This window comes from Verticillium dahliae, genomic scaffold (genome assembly GCF_000150675.1).
Source record: "Verticillium dahliae VdLs.17 supercont1.4 genomic scaffold, whole genome shotgun sequence".
NCBI classification, from domain to species: domain Eukaryota; kingdom Fungi; phylum Ascomycota; class Sordariomycetes; order Glomerellales; family Plectosphaerellaceae; genus Verticillium; species Verticillium dahliae.
Genome location: NW_009276925.1, coordinates 761,188 through 788,608, shown reverse-complemented (window position 1 = coordinate 788,608; position 27,421 = coordinate 761,188). Strand labels below are relative to the sequence as shown.

The 27,421-nt window shown below is 58.5% G+C and overlaps 12 protein-coding genes across 12 annotated transcripts; 8 read left to right on the top strand and 4 right to left on the bottom strand.

The window, feature by feature from the left end:
- Positions 1-555: 555 nt before the first annotated feature.
- On the top strand, positions 556-1,609 carry VDAG_02596 (isoflavone reductase family protein; the record flags this gene model as incomplete). Its single annotated transcript, XM_009653249.1, has 2 exons — positions 556-1,154; positions 1,219-1,609. The coding sequence occupies 2 exons, from the start codon at positions 556-558 to the stop codon at positions 1,607-1,609; spliced, it is 990 nt and encodes a 329-aa protein (XP_009651544.1).
- Positions 1,610-2,096: 487 nt separating this feature from the next.
- Positions 2,097-3,557, top strand: VDAG_02595 (DNA-dependent RNA polymerase I subunit A43; the record flags this gene model as incomplete). The annotated part of the gene is made up of 1 exon (XM_009653248.1): positions 2,097-3,557. One exon carries the CDS (start codon positions 2,097-2,099, stop codon positions 3,555-3,557), a length of 1,461 nt encoding a protein of 486 aa, XP_009651543.1.
- A 782-nt stretch (positions 3,558-4,339) lies between these two features.
- Positions 4,340-5,525, top strand: VDAG_02594 (uncharacterized protein; the record flags this gene model as incomplete). Its single annotated transcript, XM_009653247.1, has 4 exons — positions 4,340-4,594; positions 4,644-4,806; positions 4,870-5,202; positions 5,272-5,525. The coding sequence occupies 4 exons, from the start codon at positions 4,340-4,342 to the stop codon at positions 5,523-5,525; spliced, it is 1,005 nt and encodes a 334-aa protein (XP_009651542.1).
- A 403-nt stretch (positions 5,526-5,928) lies between these two features.
- VDAG_02593 (uncharacterized protein) lies at positions 5,929-7,056 on the bottom strand (the record flags this gene model as incomplete). The annotated part of the gene is made up of 2 exons (XM_009653246.1): positions 5,929-6,786; positions 6,844-7,056. The coding sequence occupies 2 exons, from the start codon at positions 7,054-7,056 to the stop codon at positions 5,929-5,931; spliced, it is 1,071 nt and encodes a 356-aa protein (XP_009651541.1).
- Positions 7,057-8,426: 1,370 nt separating this feature from the next.
- On the top strand, positions 8,427-10,889 carry VDAG_02592 (DUF907 domain-containing protein; the record flags this gene model as incomplete). Its single annotated transcript, XM_009653245.1, has 2 exons — positions 8,427-8,467; positions 8,546-10,889. The coding sequence occupies 2 exons, from the start codon at positions 8,427-8,429 to the stop codon at positions 10,887-10,889; spliced, it is 2,385 nt and encodes a 794-aa protein (XP_009651540.1).
- Positions 10,890-12,615: 1,726 nt separating this feature from the next.
- On the bottom strand, positions 12,616-14,122 carry VDAG_02591 (uncharacterized protein; the record flags this gene model as incomplete). Its single annotated transcript, XM_009653244.1, has 4 exons — positions 12,616-13,527; positions 13,599-13,933; positions 13,999-14,031; positions 14,101-14,122. The coding sequence occupies 4 exons, from the start codon at positions 14,120-14,122 to the stop codon at positions 12,616-12,618; spliced, it is 1,302 nt and encodes a 433-aa protein (XP_009651539.1).
- Positions 14,123-14,340: 218 nt separating this feature from the next.
- On the top strand, positions 14,341-16,103 carry VDAG_02590 (uncharacterized protein; the record flags this gene model as incomplete). The annotated part of the gene is made up of 3 exons (XM_009653243.1): positions 14,341-14,393; positions 14,905-15,489; positions 15,542-16,103. The coding sequence occupies 3 exons, from the start codon at positions 14,341-14,343 to the stop codon at positions 16,101-16,103; spliced, it is 1,200 nt and encodes a 399-aa protein (XP_009651538.1).
- A 1,082-nt stretch (positions 16,104-17,185) lies between these two features.
- VDAG_02589 (MSF1 domain-containing protein) lies at positions 17,186-17,923 on the top strand (the record flags this gene model as incomplete). Its single annotated transcript, XM_009653242.1, has 1 exon — positions 17,186-17,923. The coding sequence occupies one exon, from the start codon at positions 17,186-17,188 to the stop codon at positions 17,921-17,923; it is 738 nt and encodes a 245-aa protein (XP_009651537.1).
- A 613-nt stretch (positions 17,924-18,536) lies between these two features.
- On the bottom strand, positions 18,537-19,932 carry VDAG_02588 (peptide chain release factor 1; the record flags this gene model as incomplete). The annotated part of the gene is made up of 2 exons (XM_009653241.1): positions 18,537-19,765; positions 19,839-19,932. 2 exons carry the CDS (start codon positions 19,930-19,932, stop codon positions 18,537-18,539), a joined length of 1,323 nt encoding a protein of 440 aa, XP_009651536.1.
- A 468-nt stretch (positions 19,933-20,400) lies between these two features.
- VDAG_02587 (glutathione S-transferase) lies at positions 20,401-21,087 on the top strand (the record flags this gene model as incomplete). Its single annotated transcript, XM_009653240.1, has 1 exon — positions 20,401-21,087. The coding sequence occupies one exon, from the start codon at positions 20,401-20,403 to the stop codon at positions 21,085-21,087; it is 687 nt and encodes a 228-aa protein (XP_009651535.1).
- A 442-nt stretch (positions 21,088-21,529) lies between these two features.
- Positions 21,530-22,216, bottom strand: VDAG_02586 (uncharacterized protein; the record flags this gene model as incomplete). The annotated part of the gene is made up of 2 exons (XM_009653239.1): positions 21,530-21,921; positions 21,985-22,216. The coding sequence occupies 2 exons, from the start codon at positions 22,214-22,216 to the stop codon at positions 21,530-21,532; spliced, it is 624 nt and encodes a 207-aa protein (XP_009651534.1).
- Positions 22,217-25,877: 3,661 nt separating this feature from the next.
- VDAG_02585 (phosphotyrosine protein phosphatase) lies at positions 25,878-26,756 on the top strand. Its single transcript, XM_009653238.1, has 3 exons — positions 25,878-26,087; positions 26,175-26,266; positions 26,356-26,756. The coding sequence occupies exons 1-3, from the start codon at positions 25,946-25,948 to the stop codon at positions 26,623-26,625; spliced, it is 504 nt and encodes a 167-aa protein (XP_009651533.1). The 5' UTR covers positions 25,878-25,945; the 3' UTR covers positions 26,626-26,756.
- Positions 26,757-27,421: the final 665 nt, after the last annotated feature.

Genomic DNA, 27,421 nt, shown 5'->3' with positions numbered 1-27,421 from the left:
CAAAAGCAATATTGATTGATTGAACGTGCTTTGGGTCCTATCATCGCATGCCGCATGCAAAAAACGCACCTCATAGCGATCAAATTTCGTGGGTCACCATCTTGACCAAATTCTTTGACCTGGACTCAAAAAGGACCAGATTTCATCCGATGGATCGAATCCCAGTGTGTACCCTGGTCATCAAACGTAAACAACAAGTACAAATAATCCAGAAATGTCCACTGCAAACCATGACCCCATTATTGACGTGAAGGGCGTGAGATTAATAAGCCATCATGGTCAAGATCAAGCCCAAAGCACGTCGTTGATCGTGGTCTGGATGGGCCTCATGCAGTGCGGTCATTGATACGATTTGTCAGAAACCGGGGGCTGCCAACAACAAGCGGGGAAGAACCTCATATGAGACCCATCACTCCATCAATCAATCATTTGAGTAACTTACTTTTAAACCATTGATTCCCTCTTGTATTCACAGTGAAAGCCAGCATCTCTCGCATTGAAGGCCCAGCACTTTACTTCACATCTCGCATCATTGACGACGTGCACTCCGCAACTATGGCGCCATTCCAACCCTCCAATATCCTCATCCTTGGGGGCATTGGGAACATTGGGTACTACATCGCGGATGCCATCATCAAGGCGCAGCCCCCATTCAAGCAAATCACAGTCTTCATTCGCAAAGACTCGGCGAGCAAGAAGCAGGCCTTCGTCAAGGCCTTTGAAGCAAGGGGCGTCAAGGTCGTCACTGGCGACCTGGAGACAAAGTCAGATATCCAGGCCATTTACGAGGGCATCGACACGGTCGTCTCTGCGCTCGGCCGCGACGCCCTCGAGCGTCAGATCGACCTCATTCGCGAGGCGGAGGCTTCCGACTCGGTCAAGTGGTTCATCCCGTCCGAGTACGGCACCGACATAGAATATGGCCCATCGAGCGCCGCCGAGAAGCCCCACCAGCTGAAGCTCAAGGTGCGCAGGGCGCTCCGCGAAGACACAAAGCGCCTCGAGCACACCTTTGTCGTGACGGGCCCGTACAGTGACATGTACTTCAACTTATCGGACAAGTTCCCCGAAGTTGGCGGGTTTGATGCCGCGAGGAAGAAAGCGGTCCTGATTGAGGACGGTGAGGGCAAGATTGGGTTCACGACGATGCCTGAGTAAGAGAGACCGACCCCGTTGTGTTGGGTCCGATATAAGGCGCAAGACTAATGAGCTCCGCAGTGTCGGAAAGGCTGTGGTAGCTGTCCTGCGACAGCCCGAGGCGTCGTTTGGCAAGGCGATCAAGGTGCAGTCCTTCGTCGTGACACCGAAACAGATCCTCGCCGAGTTCGAGAAGCAGACGGGCGGGGAGAAGTGGAACGTATCCTACACGCCGCTGCAGAGCCTGAAGGAGGCAGAACAAAAGGCTTGGAGCCAGACGCCGGGTACCGCGACGCTATACACGCTGGGGCGTATCTGGGCTGAGGGTGGCACTCTGTATGAAAAGACAGACAATGAGAGCATTGGGTTGAAGGAGGCAGAGCTCGAGACGCTCGAGGCGTCCGTCAAGCGGTATCTGGTGACAGGCTGGGTTCCGAAAGTCGTGGATGGGAAAGCAACTCTCCCGGTGTAAGGACTGGATGTGATGGTCCCCTTCTATATTAATCTAGGTAGTTATTTTACCACGATGTGTTTGGTCTCTTATGGGTGAGTAACAAGGATAACTCTACAGTGTTCTTCACGAAAGTCCTATGGATATGTCACGATCATAAAAGTATAGAAATGCTATGAAGAAGATATGAGAGCCCTCTTCGCGCTTCTAGAGTTTCTTATGGCGGATGCCTTGCCTATGAAGTGGCCTTGGTGGTATACCAGGTCCTGGCACCTTTCTGAGTATTGAATGTGGTGGAGCCCGGTGAGTCGGTGTGCCCCACCGCCCCACCATGCAGCCCAAGGTGAGCGGTGGCAGGGGTCTCAATCGGTGTCTTTCCCAATCGCCCAAAACTTTTTTTTCTAGCAGGCGCAATTGGGAAAAACCCACGGTCGTCCACTCTACGCCATCCCTCCACGACCTCCTCACCCACGAACCCCGACGACGATCGGCAATCCGTCTAGGAGCCATGGCGGTCAAAGAAGAGCTTCCAGTGGCTTCGAGCCACAAGACGGAGAAGAAGCAGAAGAAAGAGAAGAAGAAGCGATCCCGGGAGGAAGACCCTCTTGTGACAGACGAACGCAAGCACAAGCGATCCAAGAGCACAGCCAACCGTGCAATCTCACCAGACCTCTCGGCTTCTGCGAACACAGACGCCAACGATAGTGTTGCCGAGGCCGAGAAGCCAACCAAAAAGTCGAAAAAATCAAAGAAGAGCAAGCAGGAAGCCCCAGCAGATGCCGGGGATGCGGTGCAAGTGGTTGCCGACAAGAAGAAGCGACGCATGTCCAGGAGTCAAGATGACGAAGACGGCCGGTCCGAACTGAAGGCCAGCGCCAAGAAGAGCAGCAGCAAGAAGAAGAGCAAGAAGGAGCCTACGCCAGAGTCGTCCGAGGCCGAGCAAGCTTCAGAATCCTCAGAAGACGACGAAGCCGAAAACCCCGATGCCATGGACATTGACACGCCTTTGCAGCCCAACCCTCCCAAGTCTACATCTAGGCTGCACCAGCCGCTCGATACCCCCGCCAAACCACGATACCCATTCTTCACACAAACCGTCTCCCTCTTCCTGCCCATCTACCCCATCGGATGGGCTGGCCCCTGCACCGCCGCTGCGACCCAGCACCTCCAGCCCATGGTCAACCGCTACGTGCCAGTCCTCGGCGGTGTTCTGCTCGGCTTCCGCAACGTCGCTGTCTCCGAGCGCCCCGGCCGCGAAGACGCGGCGACTAGCGACTCGGACGTTTGCAAACTTGGTGCCATTGATGAGTTCGCCGTCGGCTTCGGCTGGGTCACGGCGGACGTCGACCTCTTCGTCCCGAAGCGCGGCGCCTGGATGGAGGGTAGCATCAACCTCGAGAGCGAAGGTCACGTCGGCGTCGTGTGCTGGGGCAAGTTCAACGCCAGCATCGAGTCGGCGCGTCTACCGCCCGCGTGGCGCTGGGTCCATCTTGGCACCGACGAGACCGCAGCGACGAGCGCCCACGACGACACCGTTTCCAACTTTACTGCCGAGGAGCAGCACGGTGCCGTGCGCCAGATCCACGCTACGGGTTACTGGGTCGACGAGGCTGGCCAAAAGGTCAAGGGCCGTGTGCGCTTCCGTATCAAGGCTTTCGACGTGGGCGTCAGCGGAGATCACGGCTACCTCTCCCTTGAGGGAACCATGCTCGACGCCGCTGGCGAGGCTGAGGCGCGCCAGCGCGACGCCCAGCAAGAGCTACGGCGGCGCAAGGGCAAGTCGGGCGGTGTGCTGCGCAAGGAGCGACGATACGTGCCCGACTTCAGCATCACAAAGTTCGGCGAAGTTGAGAACGAGGAGGAGAAGGCCTTGGCGCAGGAGGTATGGGAGCACACCGAGCCGGCCAAGGATGCCGCCGAGACGGCGCAGGACGGCGAGTACGCCGGGCTTTCGCACGAGGCCGCTTAGATGGCGAGGACCTCGCTGACGTTGCGAGAGAAATGATTGAGATTTAGATGTGGGAACTGGGGGTTAGGGTGTTGGGCTGCCTCATTTCAGGCAGATACAAAAATGGCTTCGAGCGCAATGTAACCGTTTGTCTACCTCGTCCGAATATCGCACGACTTGGTCAGACGCCACTACGATGCGCCGTACTAATGGTGTTCATTTGTTGAGACGTCTTTATTGCAAGCCAGCCACAAGTTGCCGGCCAATTGCGCCGAAGGCGGAGTAACCTATTCTGTACAGTCGTTGGATTATTGATTTGTCGTGGGGCTGACCTGGCGACGTAAGACAGCGCCACGGCTGGGGTTTCTTCATTACTGATCACTGCACTTCGCGATGCTTGGCATTCGTGGCCCTTTGACAGCTTCTGGCACGAGGCTTGTACTCACGCAGTGAGCAAACGCCTCCTTAGGCACCCGTTTAGTCAATCACGATGTTTCTCAACAATGACTTTGAAAAGCGTCGTCATCTCTTACCCCGTGGCTTCAGCGACAGCCTGCTGCCATGGTATGCGACAAGAATCAGAAGCGAGCACATGCAAGGTGACGGTTCAGCTACCACTAGAGGCTCGCCGTGGGATCTAGACATGTTGACAGTTGAACCGGTTAACAACTGGCCATAAGGTGATTTGGGAACTATATAAGAGCACCAACGAGTGCAGTTTCGTATAATGCTCCTCCCCAAGCAGACAGACACGCATCAAACAATCTCATCTTCTACGACTCGCCACACTACAAGAACCCATCATGTCTACCAAGCTCGTTACCGTCTTCGGCTCCACTGGCGCCCAGGGCGGCAGCGTTGTTCAGGCCCTCCTCCGCGACAAGTCCGGCGTCTTCAGGATCCGCGGCATCACTCGCAACCCCGAGTCCGAGGCGGCCATCAGGCTCGCCGACGCGGGAGTGCAAGTTGTCAAAGCCGATGGCCTCAAGGGACACGAGCTCAAAGCTGCCTTTGAAGGCAGCTGGGCTGTATTTGCGAACATCAATTCTGATGATCCGGTAAGCCCTTCGTTGGCTGTTCCCCAAGCGAGTTGCGGTAACTGACTAGGAGAAACAGTCCATCAACGAAAAGGGGGGCCCCTCCGAGACAGACATGGGCAAGAACATAATCGACGCCGCCGCCGAAGCTGGCGTCCAGCACTTTATCTTCAGCGGCATGGCCTCCGCTGCTGAGACCACGAAGGGCGAATTCCCGAACCAGGCCTTTGACGGTATGTGGACTCTCATCCCCCCTTCCGTCTTTGCAGTATCAACCATCCTTTAACACAGGCCAGAGAAACACGCCATCGGGCAGTACGGCCGTAGCAAGTCATTCGTTTCCTTCACTGACGTCAGCCCGGGCTGGTACATGGAGACCTTCCTCTGGCCGGATATCGCGCCCATCTTTGGCGGGTGGCCCTTCGAGGCCGACGACGAGGGGTATCTGACTTTCAGCTGCCCGCGCTGGGGCGGATCGAACGACGCCGTGCCGCTGATCGCCGTGGCCGCCGACTACGGCGACATTGTGCACGGCGTCCTGCTCGCGCCGGAGCGGTGGCACGGGCAGCTCGTGCAGGGCATCAGCCAGTCGCAGGCGCTCGAGAGCGTGATCCCCGACTACAAAAAGGGTGAGCACTACACCCACACATATCTCAACACAAATGCCTCGCCTCTTGCCCATGCTAACGACGACGCAGTCACGGGCAAGAAGGCGCGCTTCCGCTTCATGGACAGCTGGGCGGACGTCCAGACGTACGGCATGACGGCCCTCGTCACCGTGCAGCGCATGTTCGGCTTCTGCCAGCAGTCGGGCGGGCTTTACTATGGCGTGCCCAACGACACGGCGGCCGCTGCCGAGCTGAAGAGGGTGGCAGCTGCTGCGCAGGGAAAGGCTGGCGAGGATGCCGAGTTGATGACCCTGGAGCGCTTCTTCAGACAGCAGTTTGCCTAGTTGCTGGCCCTTTTCCCTTTGTGTCTAGGAGTCCGATCTAACGTCTTGTTTCGTTTCGCAGATGGCCTTGATGTGTATTCGTTTTCTCTGTTTAACAGCAATATTATTTGCGTTAATTCCTAGTTGTGTTCAAGCCTGGCTCTTGCCTCGCCTTTATCAAGAGTGCCTCATATTTGACATTTCTCCAAACTGATCTCGTAGTCCGCAACATGTGCATATCCAAACGTAGGCTAGTTAACAGCAATCCGTCTAAATGACAGATTTCAACCCACTCGCGATAAGTAGTGATCCGCGAGGTGTCTGTCTGCAGAGCATGTGAGAGACTTGAAAAAAGAACAAACATTAGAACTTGATATATCCGGACTCATCGTACAAAACGTCTAATTCTATAGAAGCAAGTCTTTCACCAGGACGCCGCGCTCAAGCCAAATCTTCCGAGGGCACTGCCATCGCCGCCATCACCGCCATCGAACCACGACTCCAGCGTATCGAGGTTGGCAAACTGCTGCGCAAACACCATTCCCTCGCGCCTTCTCTTCTCAACCATCTTCCAGTCCCACGATCCATCGTTGGCGACCTCGCCGAGGTCCTCCTCGTCGCCTACGCCGTTGGGTCCGCCGCGCCAACCCTCGGGGCCCTTCGGATGCGCCGGCAGCAGCTCGCTACCGTCAATGATGTAGCTCGGGTGTATCGTCCACCTGCCGAGCTTGAAGACGTATTTGCTGACGGCGGTAGCGTAGATCTTGTGCTTCCACGCATTGGCTTCTTTGCTGTCGGGACCGCCCTTGCGCGTGCGCGCGCGGCCAAACTTGGTGTCGAGGTACTCAGAGGGGCGGGCGATGCCCTTGGGCACGAAGTGGGTGACCATGTAGAGCCACTTGCGGTCCCAGGCGAGGATGCGGGTCCACATCTCGTAGGGCGCATACGCGGTGATCTCGCGGCGGAAGGAACAGTGGACGGCGCCGAGCATGATGCCGAAGTTGCCGCGGCGGGGCTTGCCGGTGATGTCGTCGATGATGACGCCCGTCTTCGTGTTGTGTGTGAGCTTGCGGAAGCCGGGGCGCAAGAGGTGGGAGGCCATGTGGGAGCGTGCAATATCGAGGTCGGAAAAGTACGTCGAGTTGGACTTGTGGATGTTGTAATCAATCTCCGTCAGGGGAGCGTGCGACTCGGAGATCAAGGGGCGGAAGAGAGAGCGCGGACCGAGGCGGGGAGACTTGCGCATGAAGCAATGATAGAGGATGGCGTGCCAGAGACGGATCTGTCAATTCAAGTCAGGGGGTGATGCAGTCAAGAGGGAGCGGGGAGAGCGGCGTACGGTCCACATGCCAGGCAGGTTCTTGAAGTTGAACAGCGCGAAGATGAGCATCAGGATGCGGCTGATGCGCCCTGGACCGGTGAAGAAATCCTTGAGGACAGTCTTCCACTGGATCTTGTAGGCTGCCAAGGCAGCGCCGCCGTAGATGGAGAGACGGAGCAGGCGGATGACGCGCTCAGGAATACGATCGAGCTCGGCCACGGAGGGCACCATCTTGGAAAGGGCTGCCATTGCAAAGGCACTATCGAAGGGGTGAAATGCAAGTCGTAGCGGGTCTATCGTTGTTGGCGATGCTGATGCTGATGCCGAGGCTGACGATGCTATCTCTAAGAGGGCTTCTTCTCGTGAGCCGCTGGGTTTCGTCTTCGTCGCAGGGTGTCAGCGATGCGATGACGAGCTGCGCCTAAAAGTACGATAAGGATGGCGACAATCCAGAGCGACACAGCACGAAGGATGCAGAAGGCGGTGGTGGAACACTTTGATGCGATGGAGTAAGCAGCGGCAGCAGGCGGGCTGACCATCCGAGGGGTAAATGAGGTGTTATCAGAGGCCGCTCCTCAGGCTGTAGTTGAAGACATGATTGCGAATGTGAATGTGAAAATGCCGAACCGAGGCACTGGTCCGTGGATGATCCATCTCGCGTCTGGGCATTTGACAGCTTTCGATAAATTTGTTGGGTAACGTCGCGGGATCGCGGGGATCGCAATGTCCGAGTGCCTGCTGGGTCCCTTGACCTAGGTACCTCCCTAGGTACGTACCGTGCCTCCTTAGGCACGTTTGGTAGGAACGGCCCCTTGGGACCTGCCTCCCTTTGCACGCGTTAGCGCTGAGTTTCCTTGGGAAGGTGCTCAGGGTGCTCAGAGTGCTGGGCTGGGTGCTGGGTGCTTAGGAAGGTGCACCCAGCGCCTGGGAAGGTGCATCCAACGCCTGTACTTGCACTCGATTGCGGTTAGCTCCATCGCCGTTCGGCCTCGCTTCCCTCCCCCATTTCCTCACATGCTTCTGTATGTAGATGGCCTCCGTTGGAGTCTTCAGTTGCCCCGGGTCTGAAGATCCTGAACCTCATGGTGTAAAAGTCGACTCGCCGCCTCGACCGTACCTTGTTCATCAATTCTATCCCTGATCAACGGCCTGATGGTCGCATCCAGGTTACCATCCAGGTTACCAGACGACAGCTTCCTACCATCAGAAGGTCATATGGCACGCCACTACACGAGAATACACAAGAGACCGCCAATGTGGACCTTAGCAGCAATGTCAGGCAGCACTGCAGTTCTATATGCCCTCTACACGATGACGGTCACGATCGAAACTAGCAGATTTTGGTGATGCACAAGTCCCGAGCATCTGTTTGTATGACGATCCAATTGGGGCTGTCTTCCCAGAGAGACTTGTTCATTCTTCGTCTCGAAGGTAGCTCGGATTTTCATGGATTCAGTATCCTCATCTGAAATCCATCATCTACAAGCTCGACGTCGCGTCGTCCGATGCATTAGGCTGGGGCACCGTCTCTTTATACAACGACATCATGACGACCTGCGAAAGGCAGATCGTGTGGGAATGGGTTCGTTGGAGGCGCAGCCATGACGCCAAGGGTTAATCTCCCGCACTTCCGGGACCCGGAGTACGCATTCGTCCAAACCCCACCACACACACCTCTTTGGCGCCTCGTATCCCTTTCAGTGAGCTGACCACTAGGCAGCTATGTCATGAACCTGTTCTGGGGTGTGGCACGGCACCAAACTTGGCTGATCGTATCGGATCTCGTGTTTTTCCCCTCCAGATCTGCGGCTTCCACACTCATCACTTCGAGACCTCACGACTCCCCATCCCACCTCTTCAACGCTGCCGTCCGCTCTCAACCTCGACGCTCGTTCCCCATCTTCAACGTTGCCAGGTCAATTCGACTGATTCGCCTTTCCTACGCACGACACGTCTCAGCATCGAGGGTCACTCGCTACGCCCTCATCATGATGTGGCAATCATGCCTCACCCTGGGTCTTTTGACGCTCTTCTCCTCAGCAGCGTCCGCAGAGCGACTGCTTCGATCCAATTCCCTTGATTCTTGTCAGAAGGACTCCAGTTTCTCCGCGAGTCTCTTCAATGTCGTGTACACGCCTGATAACAACACCATCTTCGCCCAACTGTCTGCCATGTCGACAGTCAACGACTATGTCATCGCCGAAATCGTGCTTGACGTTTACGGCTATCAGGCTGTGCATCAAAATTTCGACCCTTGCACGCTCGAGGACATGAAGGCCACCATCTGCCCCCTCACCGTTGGCAAACTGCCCCCCCGGTTCAACTTTCGGGTTGGTGACAGCGTCAGCAAGCAGATCCCCGGCATTGCATACGCCTTCCCCGACCTGGACGCCAAAGTCCGCGTCCATATCAGGAGCACGCGAACTGACGAAACCCTCGCTTGCGTCGAGGCCAAGTTTTCCAACGACAAGACAGTCGATCTCGTCGGTGTCAAGTGGGCCACCGCCGCCGTTACCCTCGTCGGCCTCATCGCGTCTGCCCTCATGTCCGGCGTCGGCTACACCAACGCTGCTGCTCACCTGGGCGCCAGTACCTTGTCATTGTTCGCATACTTCCAGGCTCAGGCCATGGTCGGTCTCAGCGGTGTGCCTCTGCCGCCTGCCGCCCAGGCCTGGACGCAGAACTTTGTCTGGTCGCTAGGTCTGATCCGCATCGGCTTCATGCAGACCATCTTCACCTGGTATCAGCGCTCAACTGGCGGCGACGCGGCCGGGCTCCTCGACAATGCGCTAGGTGCATCGGTCCAAGTGATGAAGCGATCTTTGGACCCGGCAGCTGGCGGCCTTCAGAAGCGAAGTAACGTCATGCTGGACACGGGTGCCTACGTCGTATACGGCATCCAGCGTGTGGGTTACAAGGCACACATCGAGACCACCAACATTGTCATGACCAGCATCGTCTTCAGTGCCTTCCTGGTGCTCATCAGCGCCTTGTTCGTCTACCTTGCTCGCCTCATCCTCAACTTTTGCGTCAAGCGGGGATGGGTCAAGGACACCCGGTTCCCGGAGCTGCGCGGAGGCGGCTGGCGCATGCTTCTCAAGGGCATAACTCTCCGCATGCTGCTTGCTGTCTTCCCCGCCATTGCTATCTTCTGCTTCTGGGAGTTCACCCAGGCTGATTCGGCAGCCATCGTTGTGCTCTGCGTGTTCCTCTTATTCGGCAGCATGCTCGTTCTTGGCGTTGCCGCGGTTCGAATCATAACCATTGGAAGGAACTCAAAAGCCGTGCATCGGTCTGCTGCGTATCAGCTCTTCTCTAACCAAGAGTATCTCCAGATTTGGGGCTTCCTCTACGTTCCATTCCGAGCAACGGCCTACTATTATATCCTGCCTCTGCTCGTACACACGGTCGTCAAGGCGGCTATCATTGCCTTTGGACAGCACAATGGTGTTGCGCAGGCGATATGCCTGATCATTGTCGAAGCCGTCGCTCTGGCTGCCGCAAGCCTTCTGCGACCATGGATGGCCAAGAGCATCAACGTTCTCAACATTGCCATCTGCTCCGTTAACTTTGTCAACGCAATCTTCCTCTTCTTGCTCACCAACAAGTTTGATGCCCCGGGTCTCCTCGTTGGAGTGGTTGGCATTCTCATCTTTCTCGTGAACGCCATCTTCTCCCTGATCCTCTTGCTGCTCGTCATCATCTCGAGCATCATGGCTTTCTGGAGGAAGAACCCTGACGACCGCTACCGCGCGATGGACGACGACCGTGTGATGTTCTGGAAGTCGAGGACGAGCATGGTGCCCAGCATGGCGGCAACTCAGGAATTGGAGGCGCTGGCTGCAACAGCTCGCGGGGCGAAAGACAGCCAGGAGGGTTCGCACCGGATCGAGAGTCCGCCCTCGACCCCAACCATCGGTGCCCGCCCCGGCTCGCGTCGTGTAGACAGTCCCGCCCTCAACGAACGGTCGAGTAGCGTCCATGACTCAGTCAGGGATGACCAGTACGCGGCTCCGCGAGCCCCCTGGAAGCGTAGCAACAGAGACAGTGGTATGACGGAATAAGATGGGCGGCGCTCCTTGGAAGCCGTGGACATGTTGGCCTGGATACCGGCAGCGGGCTCAGCAGCGAGCCCGTTGCCCAAAAAGACGCGTCTCGCTACCTAATGAGAATTTCCTTCTGTGTTCAATGACCAGCCGCTCCGTGATGCTTGAGTTGGCCATCCCTGCAAACTCCAAACATTGTAGGGAACATTGTAGGGTAGGATACGTATGGATGTTGTTAGCCAACTTGGAGGCCTGTAGTGAGGCCATGGGCGCACATGGTACACGCTGGTTCTCCTATTTAGTTGCCGCATGAGACATCAACACAAAGGAGACGGCCAAGCGGATAATCTCTCGGGTTGGAACTCAATCTCTTGGTTGGCCACCTCCGTTCAAGTACAGGGCGAGGCAGGTAGCCAGACCCCTCGCAGATGGGCATCTTAACCTGACATTCTGTAAAAGGGGCTTTGACCAGCGTGACTTGACACAGGAGCTCGCCCGAGCGACATGGCCTGGCGAAGCTAAGAAGGAGGCAGCCAGGTCCGGATAGCGTTCCGGCTTTGGTCTTGATCCTCGTCAGACAAACTCGACACGCAACTTGGGCTTTAGAGTTGGGTGACCCGCGGGTGAAGAAGGCTTGTCTGCTACATTACTACCGTCTTCCTCGTCGGTAATTCTGCGATAGCAAACCCGGACCGTGGACACCATGATGATGAAGCACATGGGAGATGGAGTGCAACTCTTCAGGCGAGTCTTCCCAGCACGCGACGTTGCTCCGCATAGGGTTCCGAGGCGCAGACACTGGCCTGGTGAAGAAGGCTAACTGATGCCGTGCCGGCTGGCTCACTGTACATGTATGTCGGCAGGTATCCTCGCCCGGCGGTTCGTCCAGCTTACCCGTCAAAGGCAACGCAGCCGGGACCCCTTGCTACCCGCCAGCATGGTACGCTCGAGTCCGCGACAATAGCAGCCGACGGCAATGCTGCTCAATTCACACTGGCCCACGGATGGGGGAGCAAATCGCCCCCGGCAGCGCGAGGGCTCCGGGGAAACTCTGAAAAATTAGCGCACTCCATCACTCCTTGCGAACCTTGTGCAGGGCTGTCCGTGAGTATCGATACGTCCGCTGCACCAACCGGCAGACGGCGAGTCAGTGTTCAGGAGCAGGATCCCGGCTGCAGTTCGACGCTGACTGCAGGTATCGGTACCTGAATCACGACGTGCCCGGGATCATGACACGGACGCAAGGTTTAGAAGTAGAAACCCCAAGGCAAGGGAACTTTCTGAACGCGAAAGCGACCTATCTTTGGGTTCTGGGGCTTCGGCCAACACTGCATCGTCGGATTGATCGGCAAGGCGGGGAAGCAGGTACGAGATGCCTCGTGGTGCTCGAATCACATGTGTGTGTTGCGCTGCCAGCACCGCCTGATCCGGCGCACGACATGAGACTATTCTGTCCATGAGAGCGACGATCCGGCTCGAGGAGTCTTGTCGAACACGGGTATCCCCTGAGAGGATTCAGAGAATCAATTAGCTTAGGGATCGTCCCGACCTGGTCCCTCCCTCTGCATCAAGCTGGGCTATTCGCCTTACGTACACGAGGCTCACTGCAGTTTTTTTTTTCTTTCTTGGCATACTGTCTGTCCGATCTTGTGGCACAGGATGACTGGATGTAAGGAATGGATGCTCGGAAATGTCCAAAGAGAATGCTTCATGATGTCTGAAACAGAATTCCTGCCTGACCTGCCTACACTATCTGGCTCACTTGCACACGGCCCCCCTTCGTAGACTTGACATCAGACAGCTGGTAGCCCTCATCGTCGCTCCCTCTGTTCCCGACGAAGATGTTCCGCGTCGAATCCGAGTCACTCTTGACCTGGCCCTGCGCCACGAGCGTCGGCATGCGCTGGCTCGCGGCGTGGCTGCCGGCCGTGCGAAAGCGGCTCCCGCTGCGCTCGCCAGACGAGCCGCCGAGGGCGCTGGTGGCCGAGTGCCAGGTGCCCATGATGTAGGCGTCGAGGACGGGCAGCGAGGCGGTGATGCAGCCCATGGCGAGGTCGAGGGTGGTCCAGCGCAGGATGGAGGTGTACTGCCAGAAGAGGTCGTTTGTGATGACAAAGGCGATCTGCTGCAGGACGCCGCCGAGGACGGTGACGGCGCCGCAGATCCAGATGGCGAAGAGGCGGCGCTTCTTGCTGGCGTCGATGCGGACGTGCCACATGATGATGATGGGGGCGCCGAGCAGCAGGAAGCTCTGGATCGTGTGGATGATGGAGAAGACGCGGGCGTTGGTCACGTCGTCGCTGCACCGCGGCGGCCGCGCGAGGCTGCCGGCGTACTGGCGCGAGAACCAGGCGCGCGGCGGCAGGCAGAAGAACGAGTTCCAGAAGAGCGCGGCCAGGACGTAGACCACGAGCGAGCCGAGGAAGACGTCGGCGGCGAGGCGCCAGAAGACGGACGCCCGGTCGGTGAGCCGCCGTACGAAGAGCGTGATGGAGATCTTGATGAGGCCGACCGTCACGAAGAAGAGGAGCCGGCACGAGCTCAGGCCGCGCACAAACTTCTCCCAGTCCTCGTACGTGTTCTCCCACGAGTGCCGGCCGCCGCCCGCCGAGACGACCATCCAGATCTGGAAGCACGGGTACACGGTCGCGAGGCTCTGCGGAGGGGTTGTTGTCAGAGTCACGGCCAACAATGTCGAGCAGGGTTTGGGGGTCTCTCTTCACGTACAGCGGCGAGGACTATAGTATAGTCATCAAGACCCAGTCGCATCTCGGTGCTGCGAAATCTCGCCACGATCCGCGCCACGGTGGGAACCGTAATGGCGAGAATGACGAGAACCATGCCAACGATGATGGCGGCCTGCTTGTCTTCGTGCTCGTAGCCGGGGGGCGGCACGGGGGCAAAGGGGATGCCACCATTGGGATCGAGCGTGTTGAGCTTAAAGTCGACCCAGAACGTGCCCTGCACTATGTTGGCATCTCGGACCGTGTTGGGCGGCTGGCCGTAAAAGGCCGATGTCTTTGTGTTCGGCGTCGACATGGCAGCCGGGTCTCCCGAGACCACTTGTCACTGTGGAGAGGTGCGCACTATCTGGATTGCGAAGGGAACAGAGACACCACAGGCGTACTCATGACTTCAAGTCTTTCTGGGTACGTGATGTCTGGTGATGAGGGGGATATCAGCTCCTATATCCCTTCTGGTGGTGCGAGTAAGAGCTCGCAAGCCTCACTGATATCGTTCGACTCGTCCATGGTAAGTAGGGTTTCCCTCCCCAAGGCTTGCAACTACATGTACAGGCACCGTGCCATGGACTTGCAGGTAAGGCACTTGCAGGTAAGATACTTGCAGGTAAGGTACTGGCAGGTAAGGTGTGGTCATGAGTGAGAAGTAGCGGTACGTCCCAGGGTCTGGCGATGGTGGTGTACCGGGCCATCCGCGGACCTTGCCGTGTGTGATGGTGTTGCTAGTCATGCGCCGCCGCTGGGCGCAATATGGAAAGCTTGGTCGACGTACCATGTACTTGTACACCCATGCAGGACAGGGGGTACATGGCGCCCGTTGGTGTTCAAGGGGCTCTACATAGCACCATGTAACAAGTATGCCTGGTGTCCTGGAGAAGACTTTCTCGGGAGATTTGAGTTGGGAACTCGTTCGATCATAAAGGTATCGCTGCCCCGTTGCTGCGCCGTACCTCACTGGACAGCGTGGACAGCGCCCAGCTTGGGAGAGCCAGAGAGGAAATTGGCCCGAGTTTATTGACCGTGTTGGGAGGGGCAGAGGATGGATCAACAGTGTCTCCCCTTTCCCGCAACTTGGCATCGAGGCCTGCTCGATACCCACAGGGCTGCCGCTCGCTCTGTCCACTCTCTTAAAGAGTTGGCGTGGCCGTCGCGTGGTCTAGCGGCCCAGTCTGGTCCCTGATGTCTCTCGCTAGGTAGCCACGGCCTCTCGTTTTTGTTGTTGTCTTGTCGTTTGTTGAATCGTCGACATTGCGACCCCAAGTCATTATGCGTGCGTCTAATTTCCTCGTCAGCGCGCTCGCCGCCGCCGGCCTGGCCTCGGCATCCTGCAAGTCGTCCAACTGCAAAGCCACGAACGGCGTCGCGTTTGGGTGTCCTCCCGTCGACAAGGCCTACGTCCGCGATGCGTTCTTCCTCGGCGGGCGCACGGTGGCGCTGTCGGACGGCAACTACACGGTCGACCAGCTGTTCGTCGAGAAGCTGACGCCGGTCAAGGGCGTCACGCGGCCCAAGCCGCTCGTCTTCCTCCACGGCGGCGGCATCTCGGGGGCGACGTGGCTCAACACGCCGGACGGGCGGCAGGGGTGGGCGTCGTACTTTGTGGACCAGGGGTTCCAGGTGTATCTCGTCGACATTGTGGCCGTCGGGCGGTCGGCCAACGCCGACACGACGACGTTCTCCATGACGCCGGGCACGAGCATTGAGATTCTCGAGCAGGGCTTCACGGCGGTCGAGCGGTTCAACACGTACCCGCAGTCGCAGCTGCACACGCAGTGGCCGGGCGCCGGGGTCGACGGCGACGCCGTGTTCGACCAGTTCAAGCAGGGCTTCCTGCCGCTGCCGTCAAACGCGACGGCGCAGGAGCTGGCGTTCCGGGCGTCGGGCTGCCGGTTCCTCGCGCTCGTGGGGCGGCCGGCGTACCCTCGTCAGCCACAGCATGGGCAGCGCGGCGGCGCTGCTGCTGACCAACGACTGCCCGGAGCGCGTCGCGGCGTCGATCAACCTCGAGCCCTTCACGGTGCCCTTCTTCTTCTACGGCTGGGGCCTCGGCGGGTTTCCGGCGCGGCCCTACGGCCTCACCAACAGTCGGCTCGACTACGTGCCGCCCGTCGCGAGCGCCGCCGAGCTCAGGATCGAGAGCGTCGGCACCGAGACGCTGGCGAAGCGCAACTGCTACCGCCAGGTCGAGCCGGCGCGGCAGCTGCCCAAGGTTGCGAGCGTGCCGTACGTGGCGCTGACGGGCGAGGCGAGCGTGCACATTACGTACGACCACTGCATCATCGACTACCTCAAGCAGGTCGGCGGCCAGCCCGAGTGGATCAAGCTCGAGGACCTCGGCATCAAGGGCAACGGCCACTTTCTGCACCAGGAGCGCAACAGCGAGGAGATTGCCGACGTGGTGCTGGAGTGGATCAACAAGGCCGACGGCAAGGCGAAGGCGAAGGCGAAGGCGAAGGCGACACGGTCAGGCCTGGAGCAGCGAGGCCTGTGAGGCGAGGCCTGTGAGGCGAGGCCTGTGAGGCGAGGCCTGTGAGGCGAGGCCTGGAGCAGCGAGGCCTGTGAGGCAATGCGTGTATCCAATATGCTGTAATAATAGCGAATCCTCAGATGTGTCTAATGGAGGCGTACCTTGTGAACGATGAACATGTCATGCGAGTGACTAGCAGACAGATGTAGAGGTACGAAGAGAGTTTTGACGGCGCTAAACCCTACCAATACGGCACTTGGCAGAGATGTGCGAGTCCGAGCGCAGAGCTAAAGGATCGTGGCGTGCTTCTAGTTGTAGATGGATCGAGGAGAGATGTGATGGAGGAGGGACAAGAGGAGGCAGCCAAGAGGAGGCAGCCAAGAGGAGGCAGCCAAGAGGAGGCAGCCAAGAGGCCAGTTTCGGTGGGTCGGTCAGCACTGAGATGGTGTCGGTAAATCTCGGTCAAGTAATTGCAGGGGAACACGCTCTGTCATGTGATTTCGCCACAGTCGGCCCAAGCTCGCGTGTCATCCTCCCTCTGCAGCCAATCAAAAAATCCCTTTTTTCCCCAGGTCAGCCTCTCCTGCTCCTGCTCCTGCTCCTGCTTCGCTCCTGCTCACTACTCACTGGCTTACGTAGCACATGAGTGCCACGCCATTGGGCACGACGCATCGTTCCACGCTCTTCTGGTCCTCGACCTCCTGCCGCCATTCGCTTCCGACCATCATCCTTCTCCTCACCGTCTGAACCACCTCCCTCTTCCGCGTCATCCATTTCTCCCCCCCTTTCCCCCTCCTTCATCCTTGTCGTCTCCTTCTTCGACGCCATTCTTCTGCTCTTTTTTTCGATGAAGAATTGAAGACGCTCTCCTGTTCGGACGTGCGCCAGGGTCGAAAGATTCGTACGGCGACCGAACCACCTCGGCCAAATTTTGCTTCTTCGGCGACGACACCAACCGTCACCCGTGAGAAGCTCGCCAGCGCAAAAACCACACGCCTTGCCACAACCTGTTCCATCACCTCCGTTCCGATTGAACACCAAACCAATTGAAGACCAATCGAGGAAGCATAACTCGCCCCCATCGCAGACGTCCAGACTCGCCCGCCATGGTCCTCACCCACACCACCAACCATGCCTACTCCCACCCCTTCCCCGCCGTTACCCTCGCCTACTTCCTGCGCTACTCCTCGCCCAAGCTCAACCCCTTCTCGACCCACGTCATGAGCACCGACACCATCCACAGCCACATTGACCCCGACACGGGCAGGTTACACACGACCCGCATCCACCTCAAAAAGTCCCGTCTGCCCGCCCCCATCTTCAAGCTGCTGCCCACCTCCATCACCGGCGGCGGCTCGAGCACCGACAAGGCCAGCTACATCCTCGAGACGAGCGTCGTCGACATGCGCGAGGGCTGGATGCGCACCGAGTCCCGCAACCTCAACTTCAACAACGTCCTCTCCGTCGTCGAGCAGCAAAACTTTAGCCTGCCCGACAAAACCGACCCGGCCGACCCCTCCGCCACCACCAACGTCACGACGACCGTTGTCTACAAGTCGCGCCTCGGCGAGCGCCTGCGTGCGCGCCGCGACCAGTCTGCGACCTCCGCCGCCGCCGCCACCACCGCCGCCGCCGAACCCAAGGAGGGCAAGTGGCTCTCGGGCTGGGTCAGCGGCCTCGGCGCCCGCGGCATCCAGCGCAGCATCGAGAACATTGCCTCGAGCAAGACCGAGGCCCAGATCGGCAAGAGCCGCGAGGGCATGCGCGTCGTGCTCGAGCGCCTGCGCCACACGGGCGTGGGCGGCGTGCTCGAGATGATGCGCCGCGAGCGCCAGCTGGCGTGAGACGCCTGTTTCGGGCTTGTTCTGTACACGATATCACGGCCTTTCCTGGGGGTCATAGGCAGTCAGTCACGTCACCTGCACCTCGACTGCTTCGACTTGACGTCGAGTCAACCCCACCCCCCTTGTACCACCCCCCCTGACACCCTGTTGTATACTTATCATCGCATGATCCCATTTTTCTCTTTTTTCAGCGCGGCGCTTCATGGCTGGTCGGACGATCAGGAGGACTACGGCACACACACACATCCGGACCGAACACGGGGACCTCGCTCGTCATGCCACAACGGTGACCTCCCCTCTCTTGTATTTTGTCTCTTGGGTGCTCTGGAGGGATCGGAGGACGGAGGGGAAACAAACATGTAAAAATGGACACATGTCTGGTGAACTGGTGAATTATCACACTTGAACTGGAATGTGCTCTTTTGCTTGATGCTTGTGATGCTCGTGCTCTTCTTCTTGATGCTCGTAATGCTCGTGCTCTTTTCAATGACGGTTGAGTCATCTCCAGCGTATCGACAGCCGTGGTCACAGCCATGCCTGAAACGCTCGTCTTCTTTTCTACAACTACACATACAATGTGGTATACAATGTCTTTTCCACGACACAGCCAGCCTCACTTCTTCGACTTGCCCGCCGCCTGCCCACCTTGCGCCGCCGCCGCCTTGCTCTCCTCCTCGGCCATCATGGCCGCAATGTCGCTGGTCGCGAGCCAGGTCCTCGCGCTGTCGACGATGCGGTGCAGCGACTCGCCGCCGACGAGCACGTCGGGCAGGTTGTGGACGTCGACGCCGCTGCGGTGGTCCGTGCAGCGGTCCTGGCTGTAGTTGTAGGTGCGGATCTTGTCGCCGCGCGTAATCTTGTGCTTGGCGAGGACGTTGTCGCGCAGGCGGGCGGCCTGCTCCTCGCGGGCCTCGCGGCGCAGCAGGGCGACGCGCGAGCGCATCAGCTTCCACGCGTCCTCGCGGTTGCGCGACTGCTGCCGGCTGTCCTGCATGCTGACGACGGTGCCCGTCGGCAGGTGCGTCATGCGGATGGCCGACTCGGTCTTGTTGACGTGCTGGCCGCCGGCGCCCCGCGCGCGCATCGTCTCGATGCGGAGCTCGGCCGGGTCGAGGTAAAAGTCGCTCGCCGGGTCGTCGACGTTCATGTCGCCGCCGCCACCGCCCGCGGCCTCGTGGCTGTCGGGGAACGACGGCAGCACCCAGACGGCGACGGCGCTCGTGTGCGTGCGCCCGCTCCTCTCCGTGTCCGGCACGCGCTGCACGCGGTGCATGCCCGCCTCGCCGCGGAAGAGCCCGTAGGCGCCGGCGTCCTTGATCTCGAGCACGGCCTCCTGCAGCGGCTCCTCGCCCGCCGACGTCGACGCGCTGCCGGCGCCGTCGGCCATTTCGTACTTGAGCGCCACGGCCCGGTACCCCATGTACGCGCAGTACTGCTTGTACATCTTGAACACGCTGTCGGCGAAGAACCGGCTCTCGAGGCCGCCGGGCCCCGGCCGGATCTCGAGCAGGCACGGCATGTGCGCGAAGGGGTCCTTGGGCGTCAGCGACACCGACAGCTGCCGCGACAGCGTCGAGAGCTGCGTCTGCGTCGTCGAGAGCTCTTCGCTCGCCAGCTGCCGCAGCTCGGCGTCGGGCGAGCTGAGCAGCGTCGTGAGCTCCGTCACGGACGACTGCGCCGCCTCCCAGTCGCTGAGGGCCGACACCACCGACGACAGCTCGCCTATGCGTCGGGCCGTCTTGGGGTCGAAGTTTTCCGACTGCGAGACCTCGAGCTGGTCATGCTCGGCTCTCAGCTTGCGTGCTCGCTGGAGGAGGGCGGGTGGGAGGCTGGCGCTCGCATCTGGGGTCGTGGACGTCAGTCGTCTGTTCGGAAGGCAGGGGGAAGGGGCATTGTCGATCAAGAGCATTCTCACCTGTGCTAGCGCGGCGAAAAAAGGCCAGAGGCGGTGACCTGGGCTTTGCCAGAGCCCTGATGCAGCTGCGACATATCCATGGTGTCGCCAGCATACTTTGTTTGCCAAGAGTCGTCTCGTGGATGGTCTGGGGAAAGAACTTGAACGAGGTCAAGCTGCCTCTTGAATTAGACAGAGCATCGGCCAGCTGTCGCCGGCTGTGCGGCCTGTCCAGCTTATGTCATTCGGGGACCCCCTTTGAATACCTACCTAGGTACCTGAGGAACATGTAGGTACATCAATTCCGACTCGAGATGTCTTGCGATCCTGAATAATCGAGTCAAAAAATCCTTTCCATCTAACATGCATTGGGAAATGCACTGCTTTGCGGAAATACCCACCATGGTCAATGAAAGGGCGCAGAGCGGGGGATGCATCATTGACTCACGAGCTCGCTCGGCCTCTGGTGTCCCAACGACGATGATAACCGCGCTTCACGACGTTCCTTATAAATGGCATGGTGCCCAGACAGACACAACACACGCACGTCTCGTCCACCAGCATCCCACACCATCAACGCACCATGGCGACCCTCTACATCGGCAACAAGCGCTACTCCTCCTGGTCCATGCGGCCCTGGGTCCTCATGAAGGCCCTCAACATACCCTTTGACGAGAAGATCTTCTTCTTCGCGCCGACCATCCGCCAGCCCGCCTTTGACGCCTTCTCCCCATCCGGCAAGGTCCCGACCCTCGCCCTCGCCGACGGCACCGTCGTCCACGACTCGCTCGCCATAGTCGAGTACCTCGCCGAGGACCACCCGGCCGCCTGGCCCCGCGACCGCGCCGCCCGCGCCTACGCCCGCTGCGCCGCCGCCGAGATGCATTCGGGCTTCCCCGCCCTGCGCAGCCAGTGCGGCATGAACGTCGGCCTGCGCGTCGACGTCGGCGTCCCCGACGACGCCCTGCGCCGGGACCTCGACCGCATCGACGCCCTGTGGACCGAGGGGCTCACGCGCTTCGCCGGGCCCTGGCTCGCCGGCGCCGACTTTACCGCCGTCGACGCCTTTTTCGCCCCCGTCGCGAGCCGCCTGCAGACCTACGGGCTCGCCCTGTCCGCCGACGCCGACGCCTACGCCCGCAGGCTGCTTGCGCACCCGGCTGTCGCCCAGTGGGTGGCCGAGGGTCTCGCGGAGACGGCGCGCTGTGAGATGCACGAAGCCGATGTCGTTCGCGACGGGCGCAAGATTGTGGAGGACCTTTGCAAGTGAGCTGTTTCGCTGGCAGAAGAAAAGGACGTAACTTGAGACCCTGAAATTCTTCGTGTACAGGTAGGGGGTCTTTTGCCAAGGGGAAACGAGACGCACAGATACTGTCTGGTTGGTGGCCCACTGTTATATCCTTCCTTTTTTCCCTTGGCCGGGAGTGTTCCTCTTCTTGAATTTGGACCCCTCATTCCTGCTACAGAAAGCTTGCAATGACCAGCATTCCATATTATATCACAAAGACAAATCATAAATCATCAAGTTCGCCACGAGTCGTTATTATTACGATCATCTACAGCATATCCTTCATGTACACGGCAGACTCATGCCGGCCCTTCGCCTGTCCATTTCCTTTTCGGTCGATATGCGTGGTATCTTAAAACATTACGTGCCGCGTGCGGCATGGGGTGGTGGTGGGTGAGCGAGCAACATATGGTTATGGAGCTCTTTACAGGGCAACGGCGGCGGCGATGACACCGGCAATAGCCCAGCCGGCGGCCTGGACGCGGCCGGCAGCAGAGTCACCACCGGCAGCAGTGGTCTCGGTAGCAGCACCGGAGCTGGTGGCATCGGCAGAGCCAGTGGTGGTGCGGGAGCCAGTGGGGGCGGAGGCGGTGCTGTTGGAGCCAACAGTGGAGGTGGACGAGCCGGAGACAATGACGGTCTGGGAAGCGACGGTGCTGGTCACGGTCTCGGTGGCGGAAGCAGAGGCAGAGGCCGAATCAGAAGCGACGGGAATGGTCTCGATGTTGGAGGCAGAGACAGTGGCGGTGGTGGCGGCAGCAGAGCCGGAGGCACCGCCAGCGTTGCTGCAGAGGCCAGTGGCGAGGCGGAGGGTGTCTGCAAGAGTTGTCAGAGGGGTTGTTCGTCATCAGACGTTCACACAGGAGTGTCTGAACGTACCGGCAACCTGGGTCTCGGAGCACTGGGAGCTGGCAAGGCAGGGCTGGACCGAGGCCTGGATGCTGTCGAACTGGGAGCAGATGCAGGTGAAGTCGCTGATGGAGCAGTCGGCGCTGCTGATGCCCTGGGACAGGCAGTTCAGGGCGCAAGAGGGGATCTGGCTGATGATGCTGGTGACATCCTGGGCGCGAGCCAGGGCGACGAGGAGAGCGGCAGCGGCGGCGTACTTCATTGTGACGGTTGGTAGAGAAGCAAAGGCTTTCGTAGGTGAAGCGTGTGGGTTTGAGTTGGAGATGGGATTCAAGCTTAGATGAGTAGCAGGTTGATGAAGAGCAGAGAAGAAGGAAGAGAAAACCCGAACGGCGAAAAGCTGGGAGGAAGGAGGCGTTCTTAAGGTCCTGCCCGTGGTAGCTAGGTAGGCAGGTAGTTCACATCCGTTCATCAGAGGGTCCAAGGCAAGTGCGCGGAAGACTGCAGTGCCCTTTCCTTCCTTCCCTGCATGCTTGGCTCCCCGTCCACCCCAGGCGCCAGGCAGCCCCTACCCCAGTTCGATGACCCCGGGCCGCACTTGCTCGCACTAGTCCTGAACCGCGACTTACATCCGGGCAACATATTGATGATCCCTCCCCAAGCTGATTCGATCTGAGTGAGCCTGCCCCAGTGCTGTGTGGTCTTTCTTGCCGTCGCAGCTGGGGAGGGATCCACATGGGATATCCCCATCGACATCCACAAACGGCACGGTTACGTACCACGATCAGGCCCGAGCCAGCATAGCGCACCCCCATCGACCCCTGCGTCTGTGGCTTGTGCCTGGTCTTGTTGATGCGCCGACTCCATTCCGCCTGCTCCCATAGGTCAATGGTCGCTGTGTGGACCGCCCTGACATGTGGAGCCGGCACGGGCCCAGGTCTCTCTGGCTTCGGACGGAAAGCGACAGATAGGAAAAGTCTGGGCAGGAACGAGGAACGAGGAACACGACTGGCAGTCGTTTGGTCTTGCCGCCGGTTCTAGACAAAGCGTAGTAAGGGGCAGCGACTCAGACATGGCCACAGCCTGGCCCGCTGGCTCTATTGATCTCATGGCCTAAGCGTGCAATTTCGCAGAGATCATCTCGACCTGTTCCAGTCACCATTTGAGAAGATGCGGAGAGGAGGCCGCGGAGGGAGGTACATGTAAGAACGTCCGCTGATGCAGTCGTCGTCGTCGTCGTCGTCGTCGTTGGTCCTCGCCGCCGCTGTCTCCGAGATGTACTGATCGACACCAGTGGCGCTCGTATTTGCTTCACATGCCGGTATTGTGCCGCGTAGGCCGACGGCAATGCATCGTTACAGCTACGAATCGGAGCTGCAGACTCGGCTGCTGCTCCTACTGCATTCGGCGACGGGGAGGACTGCGAGGGCAGCTCAAGAGTCAAGAGGCGAGGCAAGGCGCAAGGTACGTAAGCTCCCGAGCCCACACAACCTCACCCCCGGAGTCGCCAGCATCAGACTCTCCACATCGAACGCCCTGTGCCACGAGCTAGTCTACTGTTGTTGGGTTCCCACTCATCGGGTGGAAGGCGGGTGGAGAATATCTTGCTTGGTGCAGCGAACTCCTGGGGAGCTGGGGGAGGCCTGAGAACAAGCCTTCGTCTCTCCCGCGTCAAGTCAACAAGACCCTTGCAAAGTCTGAAAGTTTGCTTGCAATCGCCTGTGCTGAGCTAGCCATGGAAAGTATTGGAAATCTCGACCGCAGTGCACACTCAAAGGAAGAAGCAATGGGCAATATCCCCGATCGATCAGACCCATCTGATCAAACTCTGATTGAGGAGGGCACCGTTGCACCGACGTTGATCCGACGACCGGCCCGTGGTTCGCGCTTCTGCTGCTACTGGTGTGACAAAGAGGTCCCTCCTCTGTCTCCCCGGCTGCCCGCCCAAGAGGGGAACAAAAAAATCGAGACTCCACAACCACTACCTACTACCTACCAACCCGTTAATCGGGCTGCTACCCTCGGCTTTCCGAGACGCCAACGTAGTCAAAAGGACGTTTTTTTAATATAGGGAATTTTTTGAGAATTTAGGAAATCGGCTATACTGATGATCTTGGATTTTTTTAGGGGTATTATAGTGCTGATATCTTGTAAAAATGGTAGTTGTAGTGGTTGCAGCATTAATGGAGTCTCGATTCTTTTGTTCCCCTCTTGCCGCCCACGCTCGCGCTGCTCACTCGTCCCTCGCTGCTCAGACATGGCGCATTGCCATCTCCACCAGCACGCCCAACGGCACAAGCATCTTGCTTGGAATTGCCCTCAGCACGAGGCTGGACTGGTTCGCAGCCGCAGCCGCATCCGCCTTTGGAGGCCAAAGACGGCCCTAGTCCATGGGTCGCGATCCTGCGTCATCCCGCCTGTGCACAAAAGCAATCATGCTCTCTCCATATGCGTGGAGAGCGCGCAACTTGTCACGTCCAATTGGACCATCTCAATAACATCCTCCAGGAAAGTCGGCACACTAGTCCACAATTTTCACGAGCGGCCCCTCATGCACCTGAAAGGTACGTGAAACGTTGGGCGCTCTCGCTGCCATCTCTGTGGTTGGTCTCTCCAAGCCATGTTTGCGTGTCTGCCTTGACAAAACGCAAAGCTGAGAGCTCACAATCACATGCTTGTTCAGAGGGCCAAACAAGGACGGTAGCTTGCTGCCGTACCATTGTGACCGGCAATCTAGCTCGGTTGTTTAATTATGTTACATTTTAATCGGGGCGACGGCTCCCGTCCACGGCATTCTTGAACCCGATGCATTCCTCGCTGACTCAAGAAAGAAAAATAGCGGCCTGCTTGTCGAACCCGCAACCTTCCCCGGATCGTGTGTACCAGTTGCTAAAAATGCGATCGATGTGTGGCTTGGTTCGCAGCATGCAGGTCTCGGCCTTCATCCGTTGTTAAGCTTGAGCCTATTTTATCGCAGGCCTGACCTTCGATCCGATTATGTGGTGGCTGAGGCCGGGCTCCCGCGAGTAAGGCTTCCCAACAAAACACCACGGAGTTTTCCGAACGGCCAAGGTTTTCTCGGCCTCCGCGATATGACATCCAGCCATTGAGCAAGTGCCGTTGAATCGGTTTGGTGGCCCCTTCAATGTGATCCTTTTCAGAGTTGGCTGCTGAGCGTTCTGGGCAAAGAAATCCGGCTCATATCACATGATACTCGAAAAATCCAGGTGTTAGTACTCGGTTTGATCGCTTGCGAGCTTATCGCTTGCGAAGCATTTGCGACAGTCTATGGTAATTATCGTGTGGAGAATGGCTTCCGCAGGCGCCAATATGCAGTTCATCAAGCAGGATATCTAACAATAGCACTGCTTCTTTCAGGGTTGGCATACTTACTCTGATCGCCTTCACCCAATGCCGTGCGCTTGCGGTCTCGACTGGAGATACCAGCAGGGCAACAACCAACGCCAAGGTTGCCATCATTGACACCGTGGCCATCCTCCGTATTCCGTCCGTCCATAGTACTGGGCCCACGTTGTCCTGTGCTTCGGCCCAGCTCCTTCACAAATGCACAGAACTGATTCTCTTGGAAGCGGATTCGTACCTTCGGCCCAAGTTTGTGAGCCAAGAGTGACGTGCACAATACATCAACTCACATTGAAAGAGTAGCTGGAAACATGGGGATGAAGATATGAAAGTGCCAAAATTGTCCACTCATCATACAGCTTCAAGTACCTCAATCTGTGGTTTGATGCCGATTGCGGCAGATACAGCGTGTAGTGGGGTCTGCCGCATGGCGCGCAGCTTATACCCCTCACAGTGTCTCGTGCGAGCAGCTGTGTCGCACTGTATCAAGCTGCCCCGCGCATCGCATCGCAGCGCCCACGCCACCTCATCGCGGGGCACAGGCGACTGGCAGGTTTACCACGTCACAACTCGCAATCTTGGAGCGCACAAAACTCCTCATGACAGCGACCGCCGCCCGCTAGTCATCATGCCGGAGAAAAAGGTTTCTGTGCTCTTTGTTTGCCTCGGCAATATTTGTCGGTCGACCATGGCCGAGGGTGTCTTCCGTGAGATCGCCAAGGAGCCGCAGTACAAAGACCTCATTGGGAGGGTTGATTCGTCAGGCACTGGTGCGTTGGATGCCCCGGGACCCCCGAACTGGCCCTCACTGCCACCATCTTCCCGCTGCCTCATGCTGATATGATACTGGGAACTAGGGGCTTATCATATTGGAGAGGGTCCTGACCACAGGACAATGTCGACGTTGGAGGCTCACGGCATCACCGACTATGTGCACCACGCGCGCAAGGTACGCTCTGCTTTTGTCTTCACCACCCCCCTACTCCCTCCACCACCTGAACGACATGTGGCTGACAGTTCTCGTTTGTCCTCGATCAGGTACGTCTCTCCGACTTTGACGACTTTGACTACGTCTTCGCCATGGACCGCCACAACCTGCGCGACCTCGAAAGCCTACAGCAGCGCGGCAAGCCGGACTCGCGCGCCAGGGTCCAGCTCTGGGGCGAGTACTCGGGTTCGAAGAAGGCGGAGGAGGTGGACGATCCCTACTACGGCGGCAAGCAGGGGTTCCAGACTGCGTACGAGCAGTGCACGCGGTTCTCCCGCAACTTCCTCGCTGATGTTTTCCCCCACGTCAAGACGGCCTAAGCCTGGCTGGTGAGGCGGGCACCAGGTGGAAGGACGGGGGCTATCTATTTTGTTGTGCGATGGCCGGGCCGTCGTGTGTGTATGTGGTGTTGCTATAGACGGAGATACCCAACAATGCATGGCAATAAATCTTACAGCAAAGGCTGACGGGCGGCTCGCAACCGCGTCTGAGCTCGGGCAAGATGTAAAGTTGGGGGAGCCAGATCTCTCCTTGTCCAGACTAGGCAAAGCATATATGAAGGGCCGATGCGAATAGCTCGGCAGGTACCTAGGTCAGCTGTCCACCACGGTTCGTCAGCCGAGCCAGTGCAACCCAACTCCAAGGGCCGGGACGAAGGGCGATGGATGGGAAGGGGGGCTCGGCTCGGCTCCTCTCGGCCCTTTGGATCTGACCTCAGCCCTACCAGGCCGGCTGAGGGTGACAGGTTGACCTATTTCTCGGGGCATGTCAGCTCAGGCCTGAAAACGGAACAGCCGCAGTGGATCTAATGACAGTCTGGCGGACGACAGCTTTTAGCCTCGAAACCCTGAAGGCAGTTTTGACGGCGTGGGAAAGATGCCGAGGGAGGGCGCAGAGCAATTGACGTCGAACATGGACTGCAGGGTGCGGGATCGTAAACTCGGCAGACGAGGTCCGCGGAGGCGTGAGGATGTGTGACATCGCGAGGACGCCGAATTGTGATCTGCAGAATGTGGGACTGTGAGCTGGAGTGAGCTGAACTGACAGCGGCAAGACGTATATAGGAGGCGTAGCGAGGAAAGGAGGATCTGGTGAGTCTGCAGGAACTCCATCAAG

Coding starts and splice junctions, on each gene's coding strand:
- VDAG_02585 (XM_009653238.1), top strand. CDS start 25,946: ATGCCGGAGAAAAAGGTTTCTGTGCTCTTTGTTTGCCTCGGCAATATT. Junction 26,088..26,174: donor GGTTGATTCGTCAGGCACTG/GTGCGTTGGATG, acceptor ACTGGGAACTAG/GGGCTTATCATATTGGAGAG. Junction 26,267..26,355: donor ATGTGCACCACGCGCGCAAG/GTACGCTCTGCT, acceptor GTCCTCGATCAG/GTACGTCTCTCCGACTTTGA.